Source organism: Rutilus rutilus (genome assembly GCF_951802725.1).
Source record: "Rutilus rutilus genome assembly, chromosome: 5".
In the NCBI taxonomy this organism is placed as follows: Eukaryota; Metazoa; Chordata; class Actinopteri; order Cypriniformes; family Leuciscidae; genus Rutilus; species Rutilus rutilus.
The window spans coordinates 38,006,782-38,034,229 of NC_140213.1; the positions used below are offsets into that span (position 1 = coordinate 38,006,782).

Sequence of the window (27,448 nt, forward strand, 5' to 3'; positions counted from 1 at the left end):
GGCGTTACACAGAAAAAAAGAGAAATGTAGTCTTGAAAAATATATTTGTTTCACAGAAAAGTCCTAGATATATATGTACAAGTTAAAATAATCACTGTTTTTGCTTGTGCCTAGTTCCATGACAGGCCTAAGAAATGAGAAAACAGAGTAATTGTTGTGCCATTTACATGATTCATATGATTCCATTTTGCTGCACATGTGGTCTCACTATAATTTAATAAATTAAACTTTCAGAGAGAAATTAGAAAAGAATACATTTGATATGATCAAAGAACGAACAGAGATGAATCACAAAAGTTGCATTATATTTCTTACAGTGTTCCATTATTCCTGGCCTTGTGAGAGGATATTGAGTACCTCCTGTGACATTAAGGAAGAATACAAATCTTTTTCATAACAAATGTCAGATGCGTTCTGAAGGTAGGTCATCCAATATAATGTACCATTTGGAGACCTTTAGAAAGCATGATGGGGAAGCGTCCGGATGAAGTCCAGTTTGTGACGCTCAGAGGCGAGTGTCTTGGATATTGTCCTCTGCCTCCTCCTGTAGTGTCTGCGTAACGGAGCTTAGTTTGGATTGAGGCGTGCGCATGCTAGAATTCCGTCGAGGGAAGATTTTGAGGCGCTCGGCTGGACTTATGGCCTGCTTTAGATGACTGGTCTCATTCAGCAGCTTCTGAATGGAATCGTAGGTCTTCACCTGACCCTTGTCCATCAACTGCAACAGAGATCGAGGACAAACTTTTAAAAATCTTTTTTACCGAGTCTCTTATGCTCACCAAGGCTGCATTTAATTGATCAAATCTACAGTAAAAACAGCAATATTGTGAAATATTATTACAATATAAAAGAACCATTTTATATTATAATATATTTTTAAATGTAATATATTCCTGAGATGGCAAAAGCACCAGTCTTCAGTGTCACATGATCCTTCAGAAATCAATCTAATATGCTGATTTGCCGCTCAAGAAAGCAGGCAATATTTATATAAAAAAGTATTCATTTATTTAAAAAAAAAAATCTTACTGATCCCAAACTTTTGAGCGGTAGTGTATGTTCGCACAGATACCACAGATAAATTGTCCCAACCACCTGACAGAAATTACTGTAAATGTAATAAGCGCTCATTGTTTTTGCTATTGTTTGGTATTGCTAGTGGAGCAAAAGATCCCTACAATTGTTTTAAAGGTAGGGTAGGCAATTTGTTTTATAAATACTTTGTGTATACTGGTCGAAACTCTCTTCACATCCTGATAGCAATCAATAATAGAAGTGGTCTAAATATTAAAATGTACATCATCTGTGAAAGTCTCAGGACCAAAAAATGACCAAAAAGAGTCAAGTCAGACTTGGATTTATGCTTTTCTATGTCAACACTATCATCGCTGAAATGAATCTGCAGTATCTGGGTGTAACATAGTTTTTGTCGTCTTTTTTGGGGCGTATTTTCATCAAATCCTTTTATCATTTATCACAGCCTGGTCTGTCTTGAGTATGCTGGTCACATGATTTGTTTAAAAAATGTTGTGATTAATTAGTCAGCCTGACCTAAATCCAACATGGCTGCCAGTGGTGCAGGACATTCAGATTTTGAGATAAGTAAATATATATTAAACTTACTTTTCTTTTGAAAAAATAATACTAACACTGCTAACATTAATTATGAACATTGTCTTAAGGTGCTGAAAAAGAACATTTATAAAAATGTTGTTCATGTTGTTATTTAGCACGTTTTGAAATATATGTTACACCTGAGTCACATTGCCACTTTTGGGTATAAAAAAGGGATTCACTTTGTATTCATTTTCTGAGGGGTTTTTTTTTTTTTTTTTACAAATTATAAAATGTACAGGTTAAACTGATACAGCCTGTCTGTTTTGAGTATGCTGGTCACATGATTTGCTTCAAGTTATCTGTGATCAATTAGTCAGCCTGACCTAAATCCAACATTTTTTACCATTTTACCAAATTTTTTTAACCATTTTTATGGTAACGCAAGGTCCGATTTCAAAACGGTTTTCACAGGCTGAATCTTGAGTTTGTAAGCTTTCCAATTATATATAATATGTCAACATTATATGAGTTGAAGTATAGGATATAATTGTTTTAAACATGCAATGGCAGTTACAGTTATAGATTTGGTCCTTTTTTTATACCCTAAACAGGCAATGTGATCTGGGAGTCACAACTCATAAAATCCAAAATATATAACATTTTTCAAAAATTATTTTGAAAAAGTCCAGATGATATTAAAAAATGACATGAAATTATTTGTTGCTTATCATTTTCTACTCTTGCCTGTTTAAGGGTTAAGTTCATTATTTTTGTAATGTTATGTGCTTTGAGACATGAGGTAATTTAATGCCGTCTCTCGTCTCGTAACGCTTTGCAGAATCTACCATGTGTTCATGATGTGCTTTGAAGGAGGCATGGCTTTAGAGAGCGCTCAGAAGGGAGGGTGGGATCTTGTGATTTCAAAGCTAGCTTGATATTGCTAGCCACTCCGAAATTGCCTACCCTACCTTTAGGTTTTACCTTTTTGTCACCAGGTTAAAAAGGAAATATGACATTTAATTTGGTGGTATAGAATGAGGTAGAGCAAAAACTTTACCAAGAAAGACTGGCACTCGAGTAGCGGTTCCACTTTGTGCTCAGACAGTAATACAGTGCATGTAGAAAAAGACTGTCGCAGCGTCTTCTTCAACACCTTTACTGTTCTGAAACCAAAGACAGCACAGCTACCATTATTCATCATGACATGAATGCATTGTACTTTGTGTTAAGCCAGTGGTGTTATCCGTGAAACAGGTAGTGTGGTGTTGTTGGGACTTACATTGGATCGAGATGGGCACTAGGCTCATCCAGGAGGAGGATCCGGGCTCTGCTGAGGATGGAGCGGGCCAGGCATATGAGCTGTTTGTGGCCGTTACTCAGTACATAACCTCCGTATTCCAGCTGGAAGTCCAGTTTGTCTGGAAACTGTTCAATCAGTGTCTTGAGACCGACCTTCGCACACAAACACAGAAATAACTGCTCACTGAAGCCTTCCAGCAAATTGCATTTACAAGAAAGGAAAAGGACATACTTGCAGTTCATTAAAGGGATACTCCACTTTTTTCGGAAATAAGCTCATTTTACATCTCCCCCAGAGTTAAACAGTTGAGTTTTACCGTTTTAGAATCCATTCAGCCGAACTCCGGGTCTGACGGTACCACTTTTAGCATAGCTTAGCACAGATCATTGATTCTGATGAGTCCAGTAGCATTTCTTTCAAAATGACCAAAGAGTTTCAATATTTTTCCTATTTAAAACTTGACTCTTCTGTAGTTAAACCGTGTACTAAGATCGACGGAAAATGAAAAGTTGCGATTTTCTAAGCCTATATGGCTAGGAACTACTCTCATTCCGGCGTAATAATCAAGGAACTGTGCGGCTGTTCCATGAGTGCAGCAGGCGTAATGATATGACGCAGCGCCTGAAAATAGGTCTAATAGGTTAGACAAACTTAGTCCCGGTCACGTTGGAAGAAGTTACCGGGCTGGGGACTATTTTCAGGCGCTGCGTCATATCATTACGCCTGCTGCACTCATGGTACAGCCACATAGTTCCTTGATTATTACGCTGGAATGAGAGTATAGTTCCTAGCCATATAGGCTTAGAAAATCGCAACTTTTCATTTTCCGTCGATCTTAGTACACGGTTTAACTACAGAAGAGTCAAGTTTTAAATAGGAAAAATATTGAAACTCTTTGGTCATTTTGAAAGAAATGCTACTGGACTCATCAGAATCAATGATCTGTGCTAAGCTATGCTAAAAGTGGTACCGTCAGACCCGGAGTTCGGCTGAATGGATTCTAAAACGGTAAAACTCATCTGTTTAACTCTGGGGGAGTTGTAAAATGAGCTTATTTCCGAAAAAAGTGGAGTATCCCTTTAAGGAATACTATGTTAATCTTAAAAAATACTCATAGGTATTACTACTAGCATTCACCCTATTATAGACCCAATGTCTATAATAAAGTACACTGATTTTTGATGACTAAAAATAAAAATGACATTGAATTGAAATACTGTTGTCATTTAGAAAATAAAATAAAAATCCATTTGTCCAATGGATTTGCCAAATCCAAAACCTATGTTAAAACTAAATAAAGAAAAAGGTGTGTCATTTCTGGGCCCGAAATGAGAACATTTGGAGGTTAAGCATGTAATCGCTGGTTCACAAAAAATTGATAGGTGCGTAAGATAACAACTAATCAGAGAAGAAAAATAATCCCACACACTACCACAGCTTGCAAAACATGCAATATATTTAATGCAATGTTTCAGGCAGACCTTCGTCAAGCATTAGAAAATGTTTTTTTGTGGCTGATGAAGATCAGTTGACTGAAATGTTATGCTAAATATAATGCATTTATTTTAGTAAAAGACAATAAAATTGACAGTTTTCTAATCACTTCTTGGGAAACATTGATAGTGATTCTTTCATAAAATAAATTTGTTAGATAATTAAAGTGTATAGCTAGTTAAGAAAGCATTAGCATTATGAGTTTATTGTGATCATTTTTATTTTATGTTTAACTATTTAATTTTATTGTGGGTAACACTTTACAATAAGGTCTCATTTATTAACATTAGTTAATGCATTCATTAACATGAACTAACTATGAACAATATATTTTTACAGCATCTATTAATCTTTGTTGTTTATTCGTGTTAGTTAACTAATGTTAACAGATTATTGTTGTTTAATGTAGATGATCGCATTATTTTACATATGCATATGATTGCATATGATATTGCTTGTTTCTACGCATGTGTTGTGATCAGAAGATTCGGTACTCTTTCAGAAGATGCCTAATAGCGTCCCATAACGCATAACAGTGAAAGCCAGAAAATTCCGTAAATGGCGGGGAAAGAGTTAAATGCTCAGCGTTTCCATAGTAAAGGCATGAAAGACAATGCTTTTCCAGTTTCTTTGAATAACTCTAGAAAAAAAGGGTCATCAAACCACTTGACCTCCCAGTCATTGATCATTTCCCCTGGACCCCTGCGGCAAAGACACCCACCTCCTCTGTGACCCGCCACAGCTCGTCATCACTATGGCAGCCATAAGGGTCTAGGTTCATGCGGAATGGTCCCGTGAAGATGAAGACTTTCTGTGGAGGTGTAGGAGGAGACATTTACAAAAATACAACTTTAAAAGTTATCAAGAGAGAGGATGAAAGCTGTTCCCAGAACCGCTGTTACCTGAGGCATCACGCCAAAGGATTTCCTCCACTTCTGAAGAGGAATTTTGTTCCAGTTGACCCCGTCAATGGAGATATCTCCATCTGTGTAAACCAGCTTCAGAAGAGCATTGAACAGAGAACTCTTCCCAGAACCTGTTCGGCCCAAAATGCCCACCTGAAAAAGAGCACATGATCAGTCTGACCAGTGTTGCCAAGTCCACAGTTTTCCAGCGGAATTGGGCTGCTTTTACACTGTTGCAGCGGGTAGTTTTTGTCTAGTACAATGCTATGGAAATACAGAAGTGCATCTTTAGAAATACATGTAACACATTCTATTATAACGGATGCTTGAGCTAATGGATTTCTTACAATATACATCACAAAACTCACAGAAATTGGTGGCACAAAAGAATCGGACAAATATAAGGCTGAAGACATATGAGACTCTTATGCAAAAAATTAATTTTAGTCTTTAACTAATCTGCTATATGTAGCTCATCACTGACATTGCTCTACAAAGGCAAAATGCAGTAACTTTTTCAATACAGAATTATGACCGAAATCAAATCCTGTGACTTGGCTCAACGGTGCTCAGATTTGAAGAAAAGGATACAAGATACTCAGCTCCAGCAATGATGTTATTACCACATTTCACCTTTGCAGGGCACTGAGGGCAGTACAATTCAAAAGTCCACACAATGAAAATCTATAGATATAGTATAGATTTTGAAAAACATAAAACTAAGCAATTTTATGGCTAAAAATTCTAGATTATTTATAGGCCACTAATCGAATTTGTACATTTGTGCCACTGAATTTCTGAACTCCTTTATACAAAAGCTCAGATGTCATGCAGAGAATATAATTTGTAATGAAAAAAAAGCATTAAATTAAAAAAAAAGCATTTTCACTAGTAGCCTTTGACTTTTAGACCCTACTGCAAAATTCAAGCTTTATTCCATTGTAATGTCTTGCTGTGAGACAACACTGTTCCAAAATGCCCCGTTTGAAGAAAACTTAGCTTGTTAGCATTTGTTTTTGTAACGTTTAAAGAGGAGTTTAAATCTACGATTTGCATGTACGTACCCTATGTCCACCCTCCGTAGTGAAGGAGATGTTCTTAAGGACAGCGTGACCCGCTTCTGTGTATTTGACTGTTAAATTCCGCACATCGATCTGACCGCGGTTAGGCCAGCTTGAGTCAGCCTGTGCATTGCTGTTTTCGATAATCAGATCCGAGCCTTTGCTTTTGTCTGGTTTGGGTGTCTCAGACGGTAGGTCGATGAACTTAAACACCCGGTCAACAGAACGCATCTGGAGGAAGAAGGATTAGAAGAGCTATGATGTAATCAGGTCCACCGAGGTCCAAGCAGCATGTGGTTTGTTTAGCCTTTAAATGATGCTTAGCCTCTGTGTTTGCGTGTGCTTGGGAAGGCAGTATGGGTGTGCAAACAGTTACACCATGTGGCAAAAATAAAGAGCCACTTCTGTATATGTGTATCAGTATGATTGTAACTATTCTCCTGAAGGAAAACAAAATGTCCTGCACCTTGATAAGCCTGTCAGTGTTGCTTAAACTCAATCAGGCATTATTTTCAACAGCATTACAGAACAGGACAATTTCTGCAGTGTAGAACAACTGAAAAACATGCTGTTTTCAGGGAGGAAAACTAAAAGGCACGTACCATTCCATCTACCGCAATGCTGGTGGCGACACACCACTGGAAGGTGCCTAGAATGAGCATTGCCAGGCATATGACGATACCAATCTCACCCGGTTTATCCTCTGTGGAGTAACGCACATGCATTAACATGCACCAACAAGCAAGTATAAACATCAAGTGCAGGGGTGCTCACAATGACCTCACTTCTACACTTCAAAGGCATTTTCCAAGCACTGTTCACAATTATCTCTTTATACAACCAATTGTCTGTAAAACCCACTAAATCAAGCGTTCATTGGGACCCACCGAGAACCATCAAATAAACAGTGGCATCCGCATCACTCAACATGCTCTACTGCTTGCTTGGTTCAATCTCACATATCTTGCCTAGATACAGACGGAAGAGCGCTCTTACGGTTGGTTCCTACCGCAATCCAGGCGACCAACGTGAAAAAGAACACGAAGATGATGTCGGAGCGGAAGAGAAACCACCGTAGGGTCGACAGGTAGAGGAACCAGGTGGCTGTGTGGGTGTTGAGGGTCTTGTGGAACAGGTTCTCAAAGTAAGCCTGTCGCTCAAAGGCCCTGATTGTCCACAAACCCTTCAGCGAGATGATGAGGTGGGAGAAAATGGGGCTCCGAGCTGTGATGAGAGAAGAATAAAACATGTCAACCATGTATATTAATTTAATTCCAAGTCTTCTGAAGCAATACGATGTGTGCAAATCTTGTCCTCCACTGTAACGCTCAAATCAAACCTATTTTTGGTGTATGGGCCATTTTTATGATGACTTTTTGTAATTTTGGAGATTGACAAAAGAGTCTTAGAATGATAGCAATGATTTCCGATTTTAAAATATATTAAAAAGTATTAAAATAAAAAAGTTTTCAATTGTAATATTATTTCACAATGTGCTGTTTTTTTGTTTTTTCACAAGTAAACAAAACCTTGGTGAACATAAGAGACTTCTTTTAAAAACACTGTAAAAATCTTGCCGCCCCAAATTTTTTAACCGTATGTAATTGAATTGAATTGAATGAAAATGATGTTTTTCCACCCCGTTCCACCTCGTTTTTTGTTTGTTTCTAGTTAAATATTTCAGTATAATGTTACTACTGCAAGTATGTTTCTGATTAAATCCATTACATTACATGGGTTACTGAATTTTGATTCATTTTAATGCTACTTTCATTTAAAAAAATTATTGAAATTCTGCATCCTGTTTGCTACCTCAATTCAAATTCATTTAAAAAGCGTTCTCAATTCAATTTTAAATACTTAATGGTTTAGAACGGATCAGAATTTTAACTGTCAATCTCAAGTGCTTATTGTATTTCGACATCATCTACTCTACTGTATGCCACACCTTTCCAATAGCAGAAGGCATCAGGAAGAGGAAGGAAGAAATAAAAGTCTCGCCCTCTGTCCTTTGGCCTCTAGGTGACCTCATGAACAAAATTAACTAATCCACAAGTTCAGCTACCCACGATTTGACTTAATATTCACATTTTTCTCATTCATGGCGGCTTTCCTGGCAGCATTCCTTTCCCTTTCTATAGGCAAAATGCCTTTAGCTCCTTTTGTCTGAAAAACAAAAGAGTTGCGCAGTTTTCTGGGATCCCCGCCATGAAGCTTGTTGCTCATCACTTGTGGACTATAAGTGAATGATATCAGGATAGCAGCAGAGGAAATCCCTGGTCGGGTTTTTGCCAGCCCAGTATTACAAAGTACGGAAAGCCCTAGTTGCTTTCTCTCAGGCCCTGGACAGACTGACAGTGGGAAGAGTGTCGACAATTGAGCTACAGAGAGACCAACAGAAATGGTTTGCCTTATTCAGATAGGCAATAGACCATAGATGATTGGTTGAGAGACCAAGCTCTGACCTCCCGCCCATGTCACTTCCTCTGAGATATCCTCTCCCTTTCTGGTTAACTCATCCATCCTCTGCTCCTCTCCTGTTTTCAGACCTAGCACTGACCTCCCATCAGGGCCCTGTCAAACTGGCTCTCTCGTCCCTGGCAACAAGCCACACGCCAGCATGCAGAGTGCGTCAGGAATCCCTTTGCCAACTGCAAAGACGTATCTAACAACTGCATGCAAAGAATGCACAGACTATCTGGCCTTACCTTCTGTCTCCAGCTGTTTAAGCTGCTGACCCGTACGGAGAAAGTACTTCCTCAACACAATGAAAATAATGGCAAGGGGAGTAGCCGCAAGGAATATGTACGGCCGCACGATGGACACCACAAGAATACATCCAACCACCACCAAAGTCAACTGTTGGAAGAAAAGCAAAAAAAAGCATAGACTCTTATGTTCTGTATTTTTGAAAGAAAGGAATACTTTTATTCAGCAAGGATGCACTAAACTGATTAAAAGTGAAAGTAAGGACATTTCTCAGTTGTCATAAATATATTACACAACACAACTGTTTTCAACATTGATAGTAATAAGAAATGTTTCTTGTGCACCAAATCATCATATTAGAATGTTTTCTGAAGAATCATGTGACACTGAAGACTGGAGTAATGATGCTGAAAATGTAGCTTTGCCATCACAGGAATAAATGACTTTTTAGAATATATTAAAATGGAAAAATGTAATAATATTCCACAATACCACGGTACTTTTTACTGTATTTTTGATCAAATATGCAGCCTTGGTGAACGTTTTGGTGAAATAAAAAAATTAAACACATCACATTTGTCTATACAGAAGTTTCAAACCTCTTCCATACTGCAAGACAGTGTTGGCAGTGTTGGCAATATTGGCTCAAAAAGCATAAATGTGTGTTAGAAAGCCTGTAGGAAAACATTCTAGTCCATTTGACATACTATTTTGGAGCATGTTATTGTTTGGGACATAGTGTTCTATATAGTACTGATAGAGTGTGTGAATTCGTCAGAGTTGAAACCAGTGTTGCCAAGACCGGGGTTTTCCCGCAGAATTAGGCTACTTTTACACTGTTGTCGTTGGAAGTTTTTGTAGTTGAAGCTAAACCAACCCCCCCCCCGAATGCGATTTTACCCAGAGGACCCCCTCCGGAACGCGATTGGGCTAGTTATGATTAGCAATTGGGTGGGTTTTGATTTGCAGACCTGGCAACCCTGGTTGAAACTGAACTCTGCTACAGAATGGTAGATCTCCAAAAGCAAGACTGAGCAAACTTACACTAAACAGAAACTCCTCTACCAATCAATTAAATGCTTTTGACTAAAGAATTCACAAACCTGGACAAAGTCAAACATGAGGAGAGGAAGCATGTCATCTATTGTGGCCATGTCCTTGGTGAACCTATTCATGATTCGGCCTGCAAATAAATGATATACAAACGGTAAAGTATTAAGTGAGAAACTGGGCCTTTGGAAATAATTTTTCAGCCTTACATAACACTGACCTGTCTTCATAGTATTGAGCACAGACATGGGTGCACTGAGAACAGCACGTAGCATCTTCTGGTGCAGTTTCTTGGAGATTGTGATCATAGTGTGCACAAATGGAAGACCCCGGAAAAATCCCATTGCGAGGACGCTCTCTGATGTGGCCACGTAGATGTAGAGAATGTAATAGCTGCTTGTGGGGGTCACAATGACTGCAGAGTTTTTTCCAGGTGAAGACATGTTGGAGTACTTTGTCATATTTGGCTCAAATCGTTTATTCCCTCCTATCCAAAGTTCACTGCAACAAAATAGTTAAAATGCAGTATTTTGTGGACTGATTCAAAATAAACACTGAAGAATGCTTGACAACTAAAAAGATTAGTTTAGCCTGGAATAACAGTTAGCTGAGATTGAGGAAATGAAAAACACTTACTCAGTTATCAGTAAAATCCCTGCTACAGATCCTGCAACCTAAAACACATAAGAAATCTTTAAGATTAGCCAATCTAGATGTACACGTCAGTTCAAAAGTTTGGGGTAAGATTTCTTTTCTTTTTTTTAAAAAGACATTTCTTATGCTCACCAATGCTGCATGTTTAATCAAACACAGTAGTAACAGCAATATTTTTAACAAATTATTACAATTTAAAATTACTTTTCGATTTTTATGTTTTTTAATAAATTACTTTATTCCTGTGATGGCAAAGCTGAATTTTCAGCATCATAACTGGAGTCTTCAGTGTCACATGATCCTTCAGAAATCATTCTAATATGCTGATTCGGTGCTCAAAAACATTGTTCATTATTATCAATGGTAAAAACGGTTGTGCTGCTTAATATTTTTGTGTAAACCGTGATCCACTTTTTACAGGACACTTAGATGAATAGAAAGTTCAGAAGAACAGCATTTGTTTGAAATAAAAATCTTTTGTAACAATGTAAAAGTCTTTACTTTCACTTTTGATCTTAATATTAATATTAAAGGAGAACTCCGGTCAATTTTAACATTGAGCTCATTTTTTTGTACATTTGGAGTGCTGTCAATACAGAGAACAACGACAAAAATCGGTGTTGCCTACACCGTGTTATCCTCTTTTTAAAATTTGCACCCTGTTGACTTCAATGGGGCAATGTTTAAACCTGCTTTTAGCCTCTTAATATCCTTGATGTGTCATTACAAGTGCACAGCCAATGTGAGTGATTCCTTCAGAGTGAACACGAGTGAATCTGACTGCAGTAGATGTGAAAGATAAGAATAAAAATGATGTTATTTCAGCCAGCGCAAATACCTGTATTTACATCCTGTTTTCGGTCGAAGTCCAAAGTAGTCGATTGTCGAGTTCACGCGCGTGATCATAGGTAACTAAACCTATGGCCGTGAACTCGGCAATCGACTACTTTGGACTTCGACCGAAAACAGGATGTAAATAAATACAGGTATTTGTGCTGGCTTAAATAACATCATTTTTATGACCGGAGTTCTCCTTTAAGTATTAATTTATTTTAAAAATCCTTAATGACCGTAAACATTTTAACAGTAATGTATATGATTAGGAAACACGTCAACAATATTCATATGTAATGCAGAACACGTCAGTACACATGCAGTAGACAATCCATAAAGATTACCTCAACTGTAGCAACACTGAGGATGAAGATCAGAACATAAAGAAGACTTTTATTATTCGACACATATCTGACATATGTGTTCCACTTTGTCGTTTCAAATTCCTCCTCTATTTCATCTATTTCATCAGCTAAACATGCCTGCAAAGAGAAGCGAATCAGACCATGTTAAAGTCTAGTGTGAAAATGAATATTTTGCGGTCAGTGCAAGAATTTTCCACACCTCAATATTCTCTTCGTCCAGGACCCCGGTAATGTCACACGTGCTGTTCGACAGGCGGCGAGTGTAGATGTCCAGCTCAGAAGCCAGTTCGCTCTGAGGCACGACGGACAGCCGTCTGCGGAAAGAAGACTGAAGGTGGTCACGACGGCCCTGGCCTTGTGCATTGGTCATGAAAGCTAACACCGACTGCCTCCTCTGACCAGCCATGTGCACACCGTGGTTATGATACACGTCGCTTCCTATGAAAGATTCATCTACTAGCTCGTTCTCGGGTACCAGGGAGAACTTCCGGTCAGGTAATGTCCTCCGGACCTCTTCCTCTGGTCCCTGAATGAAAGATGCCTTACGAGCTGCTCCAAGAGGGTTGACGATCACTGAAGCTTTTCTCTCATCGATGTACTTGGGCATGGAGGGGGCAACCTGGCGATAAGAGGGGCGTTCAGGTCGCATGCCTGCGCTCTCATCCACCGAGACGCGGTGGAGAGTCTCTGTGAGGATAGAGCAGCGGCGCTCGGCGTTGATACTGTCATAGGCCTCCAAACCCAGAAGCAAAGAGCTAAAATCAGGACGCTCTGATTGAAGGTGATTGAAGGTGCCGTAGAAAAAACTTTCACCATTGTGGAGCAGTAGGACCTTATCGGCCCGCTTAAAATGCTCAATCTTATTTGTTACCAAGATGCGTGTCTTGGAGGCCATCAGCTTACAAAGACATCTGGGTAAAGACATAAAAATTTGATTATACATCAATATTACTCACAAATATGCTCAAATGAACTCCAGTATTGCATATGTTGTCATCTCTTTTCGATTTTGTCCTTTCTATTGGTAAGATGTCACAATTCATTTACTTTTTGTGTAAAGAGAGCAACAGTGCTCACTTTTTTCATGGCCTTGGTTCCAGAGGTATTTTTCCCATTTACTTTTTCAAAGGGATTTTAAAAAAGTTTTCATGAAAGAGTTATAAGCCATTAATTAAACCAACCAGCTATGTGACGAATCGCAACATTACAACCTTTGATTTGAACCAAAAAAGTATTTGAAAATCAGACAAAAAGCAAGGGTACAAGAACTTATTGACTTTAATGATTGAACAGCAATCCCAAGAATTGCAAATGGCATAGGCATATGACGGATGAATATAAAGATGTATATTATACTCTATTATGTCATATGCAGCGCTCGTTTCAGTTCTTTGATTGGTAGAGATTCACAGCAGATCTGTCTTTTAACGGTTAATTGTAATTTATCAAATTAAAATGGATTAAAATCAATTCCATATGGAGAAAAATGAATGGGATTTTACTTGCGGAACCCAACTGTTGAACTCTATTAAAGATGGAAATTCTAAAAATATACTAGTTTTGTTTTATGCACTTGGTAACAAATTCGTTTTTATTTCTTTTGGACAGACAGAAATTCTGATCCCAAGTCTGCCACGTCAGAAAACAAGCAAAAAGCAATCTTAGAATTAAAGTTGCAGTCCGTAACTTTTTTTGTGTTCAAAATGTCAAAATGTTTATATAATAGGGGACTACATCATGAATCCATTTTCTAAACTGAGTCACTATGGCACACCTATAATAAGTGTTTATATTCAGACTATTGTCGACTAGTTCGGGTCGTACCACTGTGGAGTAACTCCGTGACTCGTCACAGTCAGAGAGAAGTAGCTCCGGCTACAATGTTCTTCCGCACAAGCGCCAAAAGTTACAGACTGCAGCTTTAATGAAAGTCAAAATGCAACATGACGTATTATTTTATTCAAGAAATTAATAAGTCAAATGAATCCAAGCAGAATCCTGAAGAGAATAATTCCTACCATGCCAAAGAGAATGTAATATACATACTTGTCAAATATTTCTTTTTCTGTTGCAATATCCAGGTGAGTAAATGGTGCGTCAAGCAGGTAAACATCAGCATCTCTGTAAACAGCCCTGTGCAGGTAAAAATTATGCTTTAACATTTTAAAGTAGATATTTTTAACTAGTGAGAATTTCATCATTTAAATACTAATAAAGTTTATTAAATAAAGTTTATTTTAAGGAATATTTTTAATACAGTAAATAATAAATACATAAAACATACTTTGCAAAAGAAAAAGAAGTTACACAAGCTTCCATACAAACAAACAATAAAAGGTTGTCAAACTCTCATTTTATGGCTGTAAGATTGTTTTCAGTTGTAAGATTTAATATTAAGTTTATGGCCATGTAAATCTAAGAGAGATGTTGTGGCGGTTATTAAAATGCCATACTTCTGTGGGAAAGAGCAGCCATAGGGCAAGTGAGGACTCTTTTGTGGAGTAAACTACAGGTGCTGGTGTACATCTGAGGAGTTGAGAGATGTTCAAGTGTAGGTGAAGAAATGTGTGACATACCTGGCCAGAGCTACGCGTGCCTTCTGACCCCCACTCAAGTTTAAACCCCCCTCAGCCATAGGTGTCTTATCCTTCTCAGGAAGAGCAGCCAGATCCTGACAATAAAACAGATGATGCCATCACACAGAGCAAGAGAAAGTAAGACATAGTGAGAAATTTATGGAAAACCACATGCTATTTTATTTGACTCTGAAGTGCAGACACACACACAACAAACACTCACAGCAGGAATAGTTAGTAAACTGTGCATGTTTGATGTTTGGTGCTTTAAAACATTTGTGACATATTGAATGGGAAAACTCCCCAGACAGCAACATAGTGTCGGCCCAGGTCCGGGCCACATCTGGTACATGTGGACTCCATGCGTACCAGATGTGGGCCGACACTATGTTGCTGTCTGGGTCATGAGTCATGCTAAAAAAAAATTAAACCAGCCTCAGACGGTTTCAGATAATCTTCAGCTAGTTTTGTCAGTTGGCCAGTCTGGCTAGCTGACAAGTTCCCAAAACCCATTCTAATCCCAGCAGACCAGCCTGACAATGTTAAACTGGATTAAGATTTTTTTAAGAGACCACATGCAACTTGAGATGAATGATTCTCATGTAGGAGGTTCTTACCTTGTCATCAACTCTGTCCATTTTAGGAGCATTAAAAATAATAATTAAATTACGTGATGCAGTGAGAAAGACTCTTAAATACTACACAAACAAATCAGTGGGGAACACTGAAGCACTGATGTCTTAAAGATGGAAATGCTGGGGTTTACTGCTCAGACACAACATGAATGAGGACTGAAAAGCAAGTGAATCGGTGCTACAAAGAAAATGCGTGGATAATACAAGCCCACTAAACATGGGCGTGTTTCCACTTTACATTTTAAAGACTCCACAAATCCATTTATTAGATCCTGCTAGTCTTGCAATTTGCATTGAGAGCTTGTTTCTAGTGCTTGACTTAGAAGATTAAGTAACGGAAGCGTAAGTGTCTGCATCTTGATTTTGTCAGCATACACTGAATAAAGACTCATTATGTACAATAAAAAATAACAATACTTTGCAGCTTCTTGCTAGTTAGCACACAAGTGGCTAACTTCTCACCCTCTGTTGTTATGGCCTCACCAACCATTGTGATGACAATAGCCACCTCACACTGCTCTTTAAGATCTCCTGTTGTTAGAGTCTGGATGTTTCGCAACAAACAGTCATAAATTGTGCTTAATCACCATTTACTGTAAAACATGCTTTGTTTGTGAGGAAACATGTTAATTTTTCTCCCTATGGGAAACATTGGGACTGACAGACTATAAACATCCCAGGTTCACCATTCAAAAACACACTACGCCATTTAACCGTGATTGAATTTGAATAATATTACTTTGAATAAGTGTTATTTTTCCTTGTTCAAATTGCAAAGTATTTTACATACATATATATGTATATACAGTGCAATGCATAAGTGACTACACCCATGCTAAAGTTGACTAAAAAGAGGAATAAAAAATCATCTTTTGGAAATTGAACTTAATGCCTTAATTAAAAAAAATAGGAAAAATCCAACCTTTAAGGACACCAATTTTCTTTGTGAATGAATAATGTATCGTAAATAAATAAATGTTCTTCCTTAAAATACATGGTGCATAAGTGAGTACACCCCTATGTTAAATTCCCATAGAGGCAGGCAGGTTTTTATTTTTAAGTTTTTTTTTTTTTTTTTTTTTAGGATACTATGCATCCTGATAAAGTTCCCTTGGCCTTTGGAATTAAAATAGCCCCACATCATCACATAGCCTTCACCATACCTAGAGATTGGCATGGTTTTATTTCAGTTAGCCTAAAAGCTAGTTTGATTTGCATTGAGAGATGATCTTATGGAAAGTACCCCATGCCAATCTCTAGGTATGGTGAAGGCTATGTGATGATGTGGGGCTATTTTAATTCCAAAGGCCAAGGGAACTTTATCAGGATGCATAGTATCCTAATTTTTTTTTTTTTTTAAATACTTAAAAATAAAAATCTGCCTGCCTCTATGGGAATTTAACATAGGGGTGTACTCACTTATGCACCATGCATTTTAAGGAAGAACATTTATTTATTTACGATACATTATTCATTCACAAAGAAAATTGGTGTCCTTAAAGGTTGGATTTTTCCTAATTTTTTAAATTAAGGCATTAAGTTCAATTTCCAAAAGATGATTTTTTATTCCTCTTTTTAGTCAACTTTAGCATGGGTGTATTCACTTATGCATTGCACTGTATATGCGTGTATATATATATATATATATAATGTATATATACTGTGAATACTGTCAATATGTATATATATATAAATTGTAACGTATTTGTCTTATATATATATATACACTTTACTCTGAATAAATTAAATTTGTCTTTGTCCAAATTGCAAGTATTTTTACTTGTTTTCAGTTTAAACCTCACTCAGTTTTGCAAGCCTAATACTCTTTGTTTTTACCAATTTGGTGGAAAACCTTTTTTTTTTCAATATATTCTCTAAAAACAATTATAAATATCTATAAATTATAAAGATTTCTCTTTCTTTGTTTTAAGATTTTTATTTATTTTTTGCAGTGTAAGAAAAAGCCTTGCAATACGATTATCACTAGTATATTTATATTAGTATATATTATGTAATACATCATCCACTAGCACGGATAAATCTCACACTGCGGCCTAATGCTTGGACATGAATGTATTCTCATCAGATCTCCCTTCTGACCGTTCTTTCATGTACGACTCAGTTAAACAAGGGCCCTGTCACTCAACGCTTTGGCTGCTGATAGTTGCACACGATTGGCTTCTTTGGTATCAAGAGGTTGAGAGTGAAGGGAGAAAACCATGAGTGGGATAATATGACACAGTTCTACATCTAACAAAGGTTCTCAGTTCCACTGCCAGGTGAGCATTCCATGTAGAGAGAGAGAGAGAGAGAGAGAGAGAGAGAGAGAGAAGGGAAAGACAGAAACAGAAGCAAAGCAGGAACTTGAGACAGGACAAAAAGGAGGACTTGTTAGGTTGAGCAAAGAGATGAGTGACGTCAGGCAATATACTGTAGACAGGGATTGAAATATAAATGAGAGAGAGGGACGGGAACTGGAGATGGAGTAAGACTAAGGAAATGACAGACACAAAGAGTGGACTGAAGAGCATCAATGTGTCAGTACCTCCTCGAGCTGGCATGCTTTGAGCACACTCTTGTAACGATACTCATCATAGGTCAGGCCAAAAAGGATGTTGTCTCGGATGGTTCCAGGCATGATCCAGGCTGTTTGGGAGGAGTAGGAGATTCGGCCGCTGTGTCGGATCTTCCCAGAGGAGGGAACCAGCTCCCCGAGGATGGTCATCAACAATGAGCTCTATAAATATAGACATTATGTCTGAACAATGACAAACTTACAGTTTCCTTTTAGCAAATGTTTGTTTTCTTTTAAACAGCTAGCTTTACTCATCCTTTTATATTGTAGCTTATATTTAAGCTTACTAAAGGTTTCACACACTGTAGTGGGCTTTTATTTATTCACTATAATTGTGAATGATTTGTTAGAATTGCTTAGTCTCTTGTCCTATATATATATATATATATATATTGCATTGTGTTGTGTTTTAGGGTTATTATGAATTTATGGCAGATTACAACTGAATAAAAATGGCACCACACCTACCTTCCCAGATCCCATAGAACCGGTAACAGCCAACATCTCTCCTTTCTTCAGGTTCAAGCTGATGTCCTTCAGTACAGGAGTCACATATAGGTTGGTGAAGAAGAGGCCTGCATCTCCATTGAGATGGCCATTAGCTTTGTTCTCCTGTTTTATCCTTTCTAGAAGTTCACCAGGACCCTGAAGAAACGCAGATAGAGTGTATTTACACTGCACTAACACATACACATTGAATGCATTCAAACAGCGATTGATTCTTCCTCTTGTTCTGTTCTCTCTGAGTGTTGAAAAGGAACCACAAAGTGATTTGTATTGATTTAGAACATCACCTAATGTGGTTCGAGTAATTCAAAGTTAATCTGTGACCTCTGTTAGGCGTTATGGGTTACTAGCCTTGTAGCTACTAAACAGAACATGCAATTCTAATCAAATACACGAAAATCAGTCAACAAAGGGCAGCAATTCGTTCACTAAACCTGCTTCTCAAAAGTGAAAAGGAATTGTTTTCCGTCTCAATCTGATTGAAAGGAAAGGTCTGATGGTGCAAAATTGAGATTTTAGAAGAAGAGGTGTGCTTAATCCAAAAGAATGTGAATGCATAACTGTACCTCATCCCAAGAAGCAGTCACATCTTTCAGTTCCAGCTCTGTGATGCTGAGATCGTACTCCATTAACTTGTATTCTTCCTTACTAAGAAATTCCTAGATGAAGTAGATTAGTTAATGTTATAGGTAGAGCTTTGGATACAGAGAAGATCATGGTAACAGCAACATTATCTCAAAGTTCAGTACAGTTATACACAATAATATACTGAAGCCAAAAATAGTGCTCTTCAGAAATATATAGAGTAGTATAGAGGAGTGTTTCCCTTTTATCAACACCAAACCAGAGATGTTGTCCTTCATACTCATATAATATCATTTAGCATTATCATTAATATTACTAAAATGGCATTTTATTCATTGCGTGGATTATTCATTAAAGACGTTTGTATCTCATCTTCTTCATCGTGTGTGCTAAACTAACGTTCGTGACACCCAGACTGGGCCACACTTGTGTCACTTGTAGAGTGTGTGGACTCACTTCAATCTTCCAAATAAGCCTCATGGTGTCGTACCACATCTGGATGGAGCCGGGCAGTTGACGAGTGACAGTCATACGCAGCACCATACAGTAGGAGAGAGTGGTGAATATGCGACGCAGGTTGATACCGCGACTGAGGGCATGGGGCACCACAGCGGCCACAATCACAAAGATGGCTGAGAAAAAGTATGCAGAGCTGTAGAAGTAGCGCAGGGAGCCAATCTTCCTGGTCAACTTCACCTCATCCCTATAAACAGTTTTACGGGAAGAAAGAATGACAAACTGAAGGCGAATGCCAGATGGGTAGGTTATTTGGAGACTGTGTCATGAGAGATCAAATATCTAAAAAAACAAAAAAAAACAATGGCACATTGATTCTCCGAGACTGAGCTGATAACAAAAACACAAAGGCACACCGTGTGCTGTATTAAATGTAATACTACAGAGAAACAGTGGGAGACTGTGGCTTCAAGTTTCTCTGATCCAGGCCCAATCTTCTGATCCATAATCTTTTATGAAAGAACCTCACTTAATATTAAAGGAATAGGAATTAAAGAATGTGTAGGACAGAAATGTAATTAAATGATTCAACTTTCAAACTGTTCACTTTAATTAAATCACTCGTTTAGTCTCAGTTTCAGACTGTATTGCATATTGGTCACAAAAAATGGGAAGCTCTTCTCAGTCTGGAAAGTTCAAATTGTCTATCAAACCACCTGGAAACAAATTTGTGTTTACAAAGTACTGGGTTGATACAACAAGTGCCTTTGAACGTGAAATAATCACTGAATTCTCCAAAGTTTTCCAGGTCAAGGGCATCAAATCTGTATAGCAAAACTGTAAAACAAACTGGACTATTTGATATGCACACATTAAAGAAATGAATACTTTAATTCAGCAAGAATGCATTAAATTAATCAAAAGTGAGAGTAAAAACTATTACATTGTTACAAAAAAATTATATTTCAAATAAGCAATGTTTTTTGGACTTTCTATCCATCAAAGATATTCCACAAAAATATTAAGCAGCACAACTGTTTCAAAATGCATAATAATAAGAAATGTATCTTAAGCACTGAATCTTAATGTTAATATGGCGTGTAAAATTGCATGTAAAAAGAAATAAAAAATTGGTCGCTTTTCACGTCAGTCAGATGGTCTCTTCTTGTTTGTCAAAGGTCTGGGTATGTGAGGCTATACACTGAATAAAATCAACATTCTCTTGACTTGTTGTTTTTAACAAAAAGTGGAGAACAACCACAAACTGTTTGGGTCTTACTGTCTAATGTTCTTGATGAGGGTCTCCATTATCTCCTCCCAGCCGTAGGCCTTCACCGAATGCAGGTTCTCCATGATCTCTGAGGTCAAAGCCAACCGTTTGTTGGTCAGTAGCACTTTTTGTGCTCTGATGGAAAACAGAAAAACACAGAAAGTTGGAATGATTTGTTTGTGCTCACAGAGCTTCAAGTCCTGTACACTCCAGTGTGGGTGTTTAATACATCTGACTAAGCATTGTGTTAATGTCTACAATGTTCCTTGGAGTTGGCACTGAATACAGACAATATACAGATTGTGAGTTTGTGTGTGTGTGTGTGTGACTCAGTAGCAGTTCTGACCAACATTGTTTACATATCTCCAAGGCACAAGGCTAACCAGCCTTCTGATTACAGGAGCTGAACTGAACTACCTGTCCAAACTCTTCAAAGCCTTTAACCAGCATGAATCACAAATGGAATGTTTCTGTGGGAGCATAAAGGAATACTTGGAGAGAAACTCTGAAACAAATATGTGCCAGTTTTAGTCTGTCAATGGGAGCATCATTGGACAAGATTTGCTTTTTGGTTTGGATGAAGGCTAAAAGTACATTTGAGACTTACTTGTAAGGACCCATTTTATGTGAGAGAAAGGCCTGCAAGACACCCAGTAACGAGATAGCAGCAAGTGCACAGAAGCTATTGACATCGATGAGTTCCCAGATAAGCCCTGTACACAGGATGCATTGCAATGGTGATATCCATACAAAATGGGCCATACCCAGGCTCTGTACCAAAAAAAAAGAAAAAAGAAATGCATCACGGTACAGTGAATACAAGATTGGGGATTAAAGTTTAGTCATTAATTAAAAATCAAAACCTTTATTTAAATTTATTTCAAAAGCTGACACCTAGGATTTAAAAAAAAAACTTTTAAAGAGTCAGATACTCTTCTTGTTCATTCTCCTGTTCTTTGGTCATTCATTCACCTTATGTGTTAGCTAAATCCCATTGTTTTTTTGCATAGTATATTAGGCATGCTGAACCATATCTAAGAACACTTTTGAAACCATTTAGAAAAGTTTGTTCACTTCGGCACATTTGCAGTGGCTACAAAACACAGCAAAACCATCTCATACATTCCAAAGAAAGGACACTCGAAGAACCCATATTAAACACAGGTGCTAATTGCTTCAGACCACTTGCAGAGTGTATCAATATTCAGCACATTGGCTCTACCTTCCTAGGACGTTCCAGAGTTCAGCTACGCTCCCCTCTGAAGCTTTATGCCAAATTTAATGCTCAGCCAGTGTATTTATTAGTCTTCTCTGGAGAATTATTTTTTGGCCTCTGTGTGAGATGCAAACCTTTTTTTTTACAAATTGGATATATCTACACTACTTTTCAAAAGTTTTTTTTAAAGAAATTGTTTTATTCAGCAAGGATGCATTAAATATACTCTAAAAAAATAGAGCATAGGGCTGCACAATATATCGAAATTATCGAAATATCGCAAATGTACATATCGCGATATGCATATCGCAACGGCTTGCAATAACTGGGGTCATGACCAAAAGACAAAGAGAAAATCACTCACTGCTCTTGGCTGAATAACTTTTGTGGCTTTAATAAGAATCAGTATTTATATTTAACTCATACAGTGAAAACTAAGCAGTGTTTTATTTTTACATTTGATTATTCAGTTTCTGTTGTTAAATAAACCTAATGTAGGCTTTCCTGAAACCCTAAACCTCGTGGTTTACACTGTTGTTAAAATAACACTTCTTATGCTACAGTAAAACACTGCTGTTCACTTTCAGAAGTTGAAGGGATGTTTTCTTGTCACAAAAAGAATGTGAAATACATATGTAGGTTATATAATTTTGAATATATTTTAAAGATAATTTAAATTTATTTTACACACTTTAAGCATTATCATATCGCATATCGAATATCGCATTATTTAATGAGTTATGGCATATCGCATTTTTTTTTAAATATCATGTAGCCCTAATAGAGTAAATCACCTCATGTCTCAAAGCGCATAACATTACAATAATAATGAACGTAAACAACTTAAAGGGATACTCCACTTTTTTCGGAAATATGCTCATTTTACATCTCCCCCAGAGTTAAACAGTTGAGTTTTACCGTTTTAGAATCCATTCAGCCGAACTCCGGGTCTGACGGTACCACTTTTAGCATAGCTTAGCACAGATCATTGATTCTGATGAGTCCAGTAGCATTTCTTTCAAAATGACCAAAGAGTTTAAATATTTTTCCTATTTAAAACTTGACTGTTCTGTAGTTAAACCGTGTACTAAGATCGACGGAAAATGAAAAGTTGCGATTTTCTAAGCCTATATGGCTAGGAACTACTCTCATTCCAGCGTAATAATCAAGGAACTATGTGGCTGTACCATGAGTGCAGCAGGCGTAATGATATGACGCAGCGCCTGAAAATAGTCCCCAGCTCGGTAACTTCTTCCAACGTGACCGGGACTAAGTTTGTCTAACCTATTAGACCTATTTTCAGGCGCTGCGTCATATCATTACGCCTGCTGCACTCATGGTACAGCCACATAGTTCCTTGATTATTACGCTGGAATGAGAGTAGTTCCTAGCCATATAGGCTTAGAAAATCGCAACTTTTCATTTTCCGTCGATCTTAGTACACGGTTTAACTACAGAAGAGTCAAGTTTTAAATAGGAAAAATATTGAAACTCTTTGGTCATTTTGAAAGAAATGCTACTGGACTCATCAGAATCAATGATCTGTGCTAAGCTATGCTAAAAGTGGTACCGTCAGACCCGGAGTTCGGCTGAATGGATTCTAAAACGGTAAAACTCAACTGTTTAACTCTGGGGGAGTTGTAAAATGAGCTTATTTCCGAAAAAAGTGGAGTATCCCTTTAAAGAGCTCTGACTTGTACCACCTGACCACTTCTATTATTGATTGCTATCAGGATGTGAAGGGAGTTTCAACAAAAAGTGTTTATGCAAAACATTGCCTACCCTACCTTTAACAGACTAAATGTCCTGGCAAAAAAAAGGACCAGTATCTTTTCAGTTTTTCTACGGATTATTATATATATTTTGCACTGTACGGATTTTCATTCAATTCAATGTTCTATACAATAAAAATATCCCTCTAAAATCAATATTTTTAGACTTTCAAATCAAACAGTGACCTATCATCCAGCAAACATGAGGGAAAACTGAAGCGATTTGCTCTTTTTAATACTCGCCTGATCAAATTTGCCCAGGTTAGCTGACATCAGACTGACCAGCTGACCAGTGCTGATCTTGTCCAAGACTCGGCTAGAAAGTTTCAAGGTCTAAGGGTCAAGATTCAGAGAAATTCATACACTTAATATGATGTTGGGAAAGATACTTGTATCAGAGAAAGATGATTGTAGACATAGATAACAAACCTTTTTAAAGATTATGCTAAAGAGTGCAATCCTGATTTGCATGCCCAGGCGTTGCAGCCCAAACAGGGCAGGCTGGAGCAGGAGGAAGCGGGCAGTGAATAGCAAGCCAAGTCCAAAGGCAAGAAAGTAACCATTGGCTCGCTCCGGTTCATGGGCCGGGTCAAATGACGCAATGATCCGCCCTAAAAGCTGTGGCTGCACTGTTTTTGTAGCCTCCTAGAAAATAGCAACAGAAATTACTAGAAAAAGACAAAGCACCTTCAATTTGACACATTTATAATTCCTATTTAGAGAAAAATCTAAATTGATGTCCAAAGTATAATAACGACAAAATATTAAAGTGACAAGTGAAAAATAAAATCTAGCGAGAGTTTAGATGCTGTAGGCTTCTTCACTGGGACAGTCACACTGCACTGTTACCTGAGTACATAACTAGGAATCACATAACTTCATACCAACGAGCCAGCAATATCCACCCATGTGCAAACAATTAGCAAATATACATGTGCGTTTGGACCTTGCTGTAGATTTCTTCATTAAAGCGTCAAACTGCTGAATTAAGAGAAGATCAAAACTATTTGAACACTTACGCCTAAATATAGGAGGAAGCCAAATAACAGAAAAGGTCCTATGAAGCATCGTGCCAAGGCTCGCAGGAGACTGGGTTTTTTCTTCCCAGATGCAACTTCTCTGTCCCATTCTCTGTTTAGGGAGAGAGAGAAAACTGAATGGAACCGTTAAACAGCATCCAACCCACCCACCCACAATTAAACGGGTTTGTCAACATTGTTTGGTGCACCCCTGTATAACCAAGGTGATTTAGCAAACTTATTAAACAGTGCAAAGAGACCTTGACAAGCTTGGGGAAACAGGGGAGACTGCTCCAACATGTTAATTGAATAAAAAGTTCAAATTCCCAGCAGTGCTTCACCTTAGAGCAATAACAAAAATGCTCATCATCTATCACCCTCCAGGAGCCTGGCCATTTAAAAGGTCACATTTGATGCCCATTAGACCAGGGCACTGGCATGAATGTATTGTGGTTTATTTGGCATGAGAGGAACTTTACTGGAATAGGCAGGGTGACATTTACAGGGGTTGCCTACATTTTATTCTTCTTTTCTCCTGTCTTTTGTCAAAAACAGCACACAAACCCCTAAAAGGTGGGATATTTGGCTCTGGTAAGTAACAGGAGGTGAGGTGAGGACAAGTCACAATAGAGGGGTCACTTCATGATGTAAATTTGCTCACTTCACAAAAAGATGAGTGAAAGTTCTTTCAGTTCTGTTTCCTGAGAGGCTTAGGAAAACATTCTCACACTGTCATCACAACTTTTGTCAAATGAACTTTAATTAATGTGGTTCAGATAACATCATATTTTGAGTTTATATTTCCTAAACCATCTCCTTCATTGTATTAACTTAAATGTTTAGCTCTTAACTCTAAATTTTAAGGCAATCAGGTAACTTACGTTTTTAAGCTAAACCAGCAATAACAATATACGGGGAAATATCAATTTATATGATATAATAGAGGATTTGTGTTTAAAATGTAATAAAATGTTTTTTAAAAAGTATAAATTTAATTCTAATGCACGTTAAAAATTGAGTGTAATTAGAAATTACAGAGCAAGAAACACGTGTATGACCTGTAATGAGCTGTATGGACATATCAGTTTTAAAAAAACATTTTAAATCACAAAGGTAAAGGTAAGCATGCAAATACGAACTTTTCCAAACGCTCTGCAAGAATATCTGCTGCATCTTGACTGGGTGCTTGATAAACATCAGATGGCCTCAGTTTCTCCTTAAAACCCTTTCTCATTATAGGGTTTGTCCACCTGTAAACGGCCAAAACAGATGTTGAAAACTGTAATATTGTGAATATTTTAATTGAAGTGAACTCAAGTTATTTTCTAAGGAGAGATGTACAGGGAAGTATAGTTATTTTCTAGTCTATGATTATGCACAGTTCTATAAAAAAAAAAAACACGTTCAAGTCACGTGACCAGTGTTCGAATTGTTCCATTAACTTTGAGTGGAATCTTTAACGTAATATCATAGAGCAAACATTTTACTTTTAGGACCTGTAAACATTTCAAACAAAACTTTGTGATTTTGCAATCACTGATATCTAAATCTAAATAATAAACTATTGTAACATGTCATCAAATATTGATCTAAAAGATGTTGATGTTGCTATGGTGACATCCTCAGGCGAGCCCTACTTCTGTTTGTAAGCGTCTACTGGACTTATCGCACTCGGATTAAATTGTAGCCTACTGTAACATTTGAGGTTGTAAAAAAGTTTTTCCATAAACTCCGAAAAGTGATTATATACACACACACACACTTGTATCTATATGTAAAAACTTATTTTAATTAAATTTCACTGTAAAAAAAAGAGTTGCTGCCTTACATTTTTCAGTAGGCTACAATCAACTTGATTTTTTAAGTAATTTCAACTTAAATTACATTAAATTGACTTACAAAATAGTTGAATCTTGTATAACTTAAAAGTAATGTAAAACATGTGTTGTCATAACTTATTGATCATATAATATTTTACAGTGTTGGCTTTAATGTTTGAATGAATGTAGGCTATCAGTCATCAGGTGCAGTTTGAGTAGCTATCCAGTTGAGACGAAATGTGAATAAACTAGAAAAATGTCTATTTAAACTCAAACATACACACGTGTCCTAAAGCACAATTTTGTTTCAAGGTTTGTTAGCCCAAACGTGAACACACAAAACAGTTTGAAAGTCTTACCAAAATAAGTATCTTGAGAGGCAGCTGGCATCCTCCACAGGTGATCGCTGCATCCTAAAAGTTTCCCGGGGATGACACCGCTTACATCGGGTGTCAGCTGAACGGCTCTCCGTTGAATGAAGCTCGCAAACTCTGTCCTCCACCGCGCGCACACTTGAGCGCTGATATTGTCGAGATTCGCTGCCAGTATTTAGACGAAGAGGAAAATTTCTCGTATGTCAAAATCGTTAATGAAAAGTAAAGCGCTTATAAAGAGCCCATGCTGACAGCAGCGCTGTGATTCAGTGAGAAAAGTGCGCTGTCTCAACCCCAAACGCCACAGATCCTTTGGGCATGTCATCCTCAAACTGTCAGTCTTTTACAGAGATGCTCACGTGTTGCTTTACAAGAGCAAGTGGCGTGTCATCATCAGAGAATTTTTGTGGTGTTCGAGAAAGAACGTTAACACATTTTAACACATGAAAGTCTTTTGCTTTCATTTCGCACCTTTCCTGATTTCATAATGTCTGAAATGGAAAAGTAAATGTAGCCTACATTAATGTATTTTTAAACTAGGCTGGTTGAAAGAAATTAATAACTTAAGACAATTCAAATAAGAATCCTAATAAATTAAATAAAACACGTGTCAATTGAGAGAGAAATATTTAAGACTGTTTAGGTCACTAATCAAATGAGCATATTTGTGACATTGACCATTTTAATTCCATTGTACAAAAGGTCAAGCACAAG

The 27,448-nt window shown here is 37.5% G+C and overlaps 1 protein-coding gene across 2 annotated transcripts; it reads right to left on the reverse strand.

Moving 5' to 3' along the window:
• Positions 1–33: 33 nt before the first annotated feature.
• cftr (CF transmembrane conductance regulator) lies at positions 34–27,033 on the reverse strand. Of its 2 annotated transcripts, none has more exons than XM_084409827.1 (27): positions 26,720–27,033; positions 25,680–25,790; positions 24,541–24,652; positions 23,951–24,166; positions 23,765–23,854; positions 21,141–21,304; positions 20,543–20,668; positions 19,264–19,510; positions 18,789–18,881; positions 18,184–18,360; positions 17,686–17,877; positions 14,506–14,600; positions 13,976–14,062; positions 12,129–12,840; positions 11,909–12,046; positions 10,713–10,750; positions 10,297–10,577; positions 10,130–10,209; positions 9,026–9,176; positions 7,314–7,541; positions 6,920–7,020; positions 6,321–6,548; positions 5,254–5,409; positions 5,073–5,162; positions 2,837–3,009; positions 2,615–2,720; positions 34–718 (listed from the first exon to the last, which is right to left on the reverse strand). In XM_084409827.1, the coding sequence occupies exons 1-27, from the start codon at positions 26,770–26,772 to the stop codon at positions 506–508; spliced, it is 4,458 nt and encodes a 1,485-aa protein (XP_084265953.1). In that variant the 5' UTR covers positions 26,773–27,033; the 3' UTR covers positions 34–505. The 2 variants fall into 2 exon arrangements, with proteins under 2 accessions (XP_084265953.1, XP_084265954.1); XM_084409828.1 differs by having other exon boundaries at positions 580–718; positions 2,615–2,715.
• Positions 27,034–27,448: the final 415 nt, after the last annotated feature.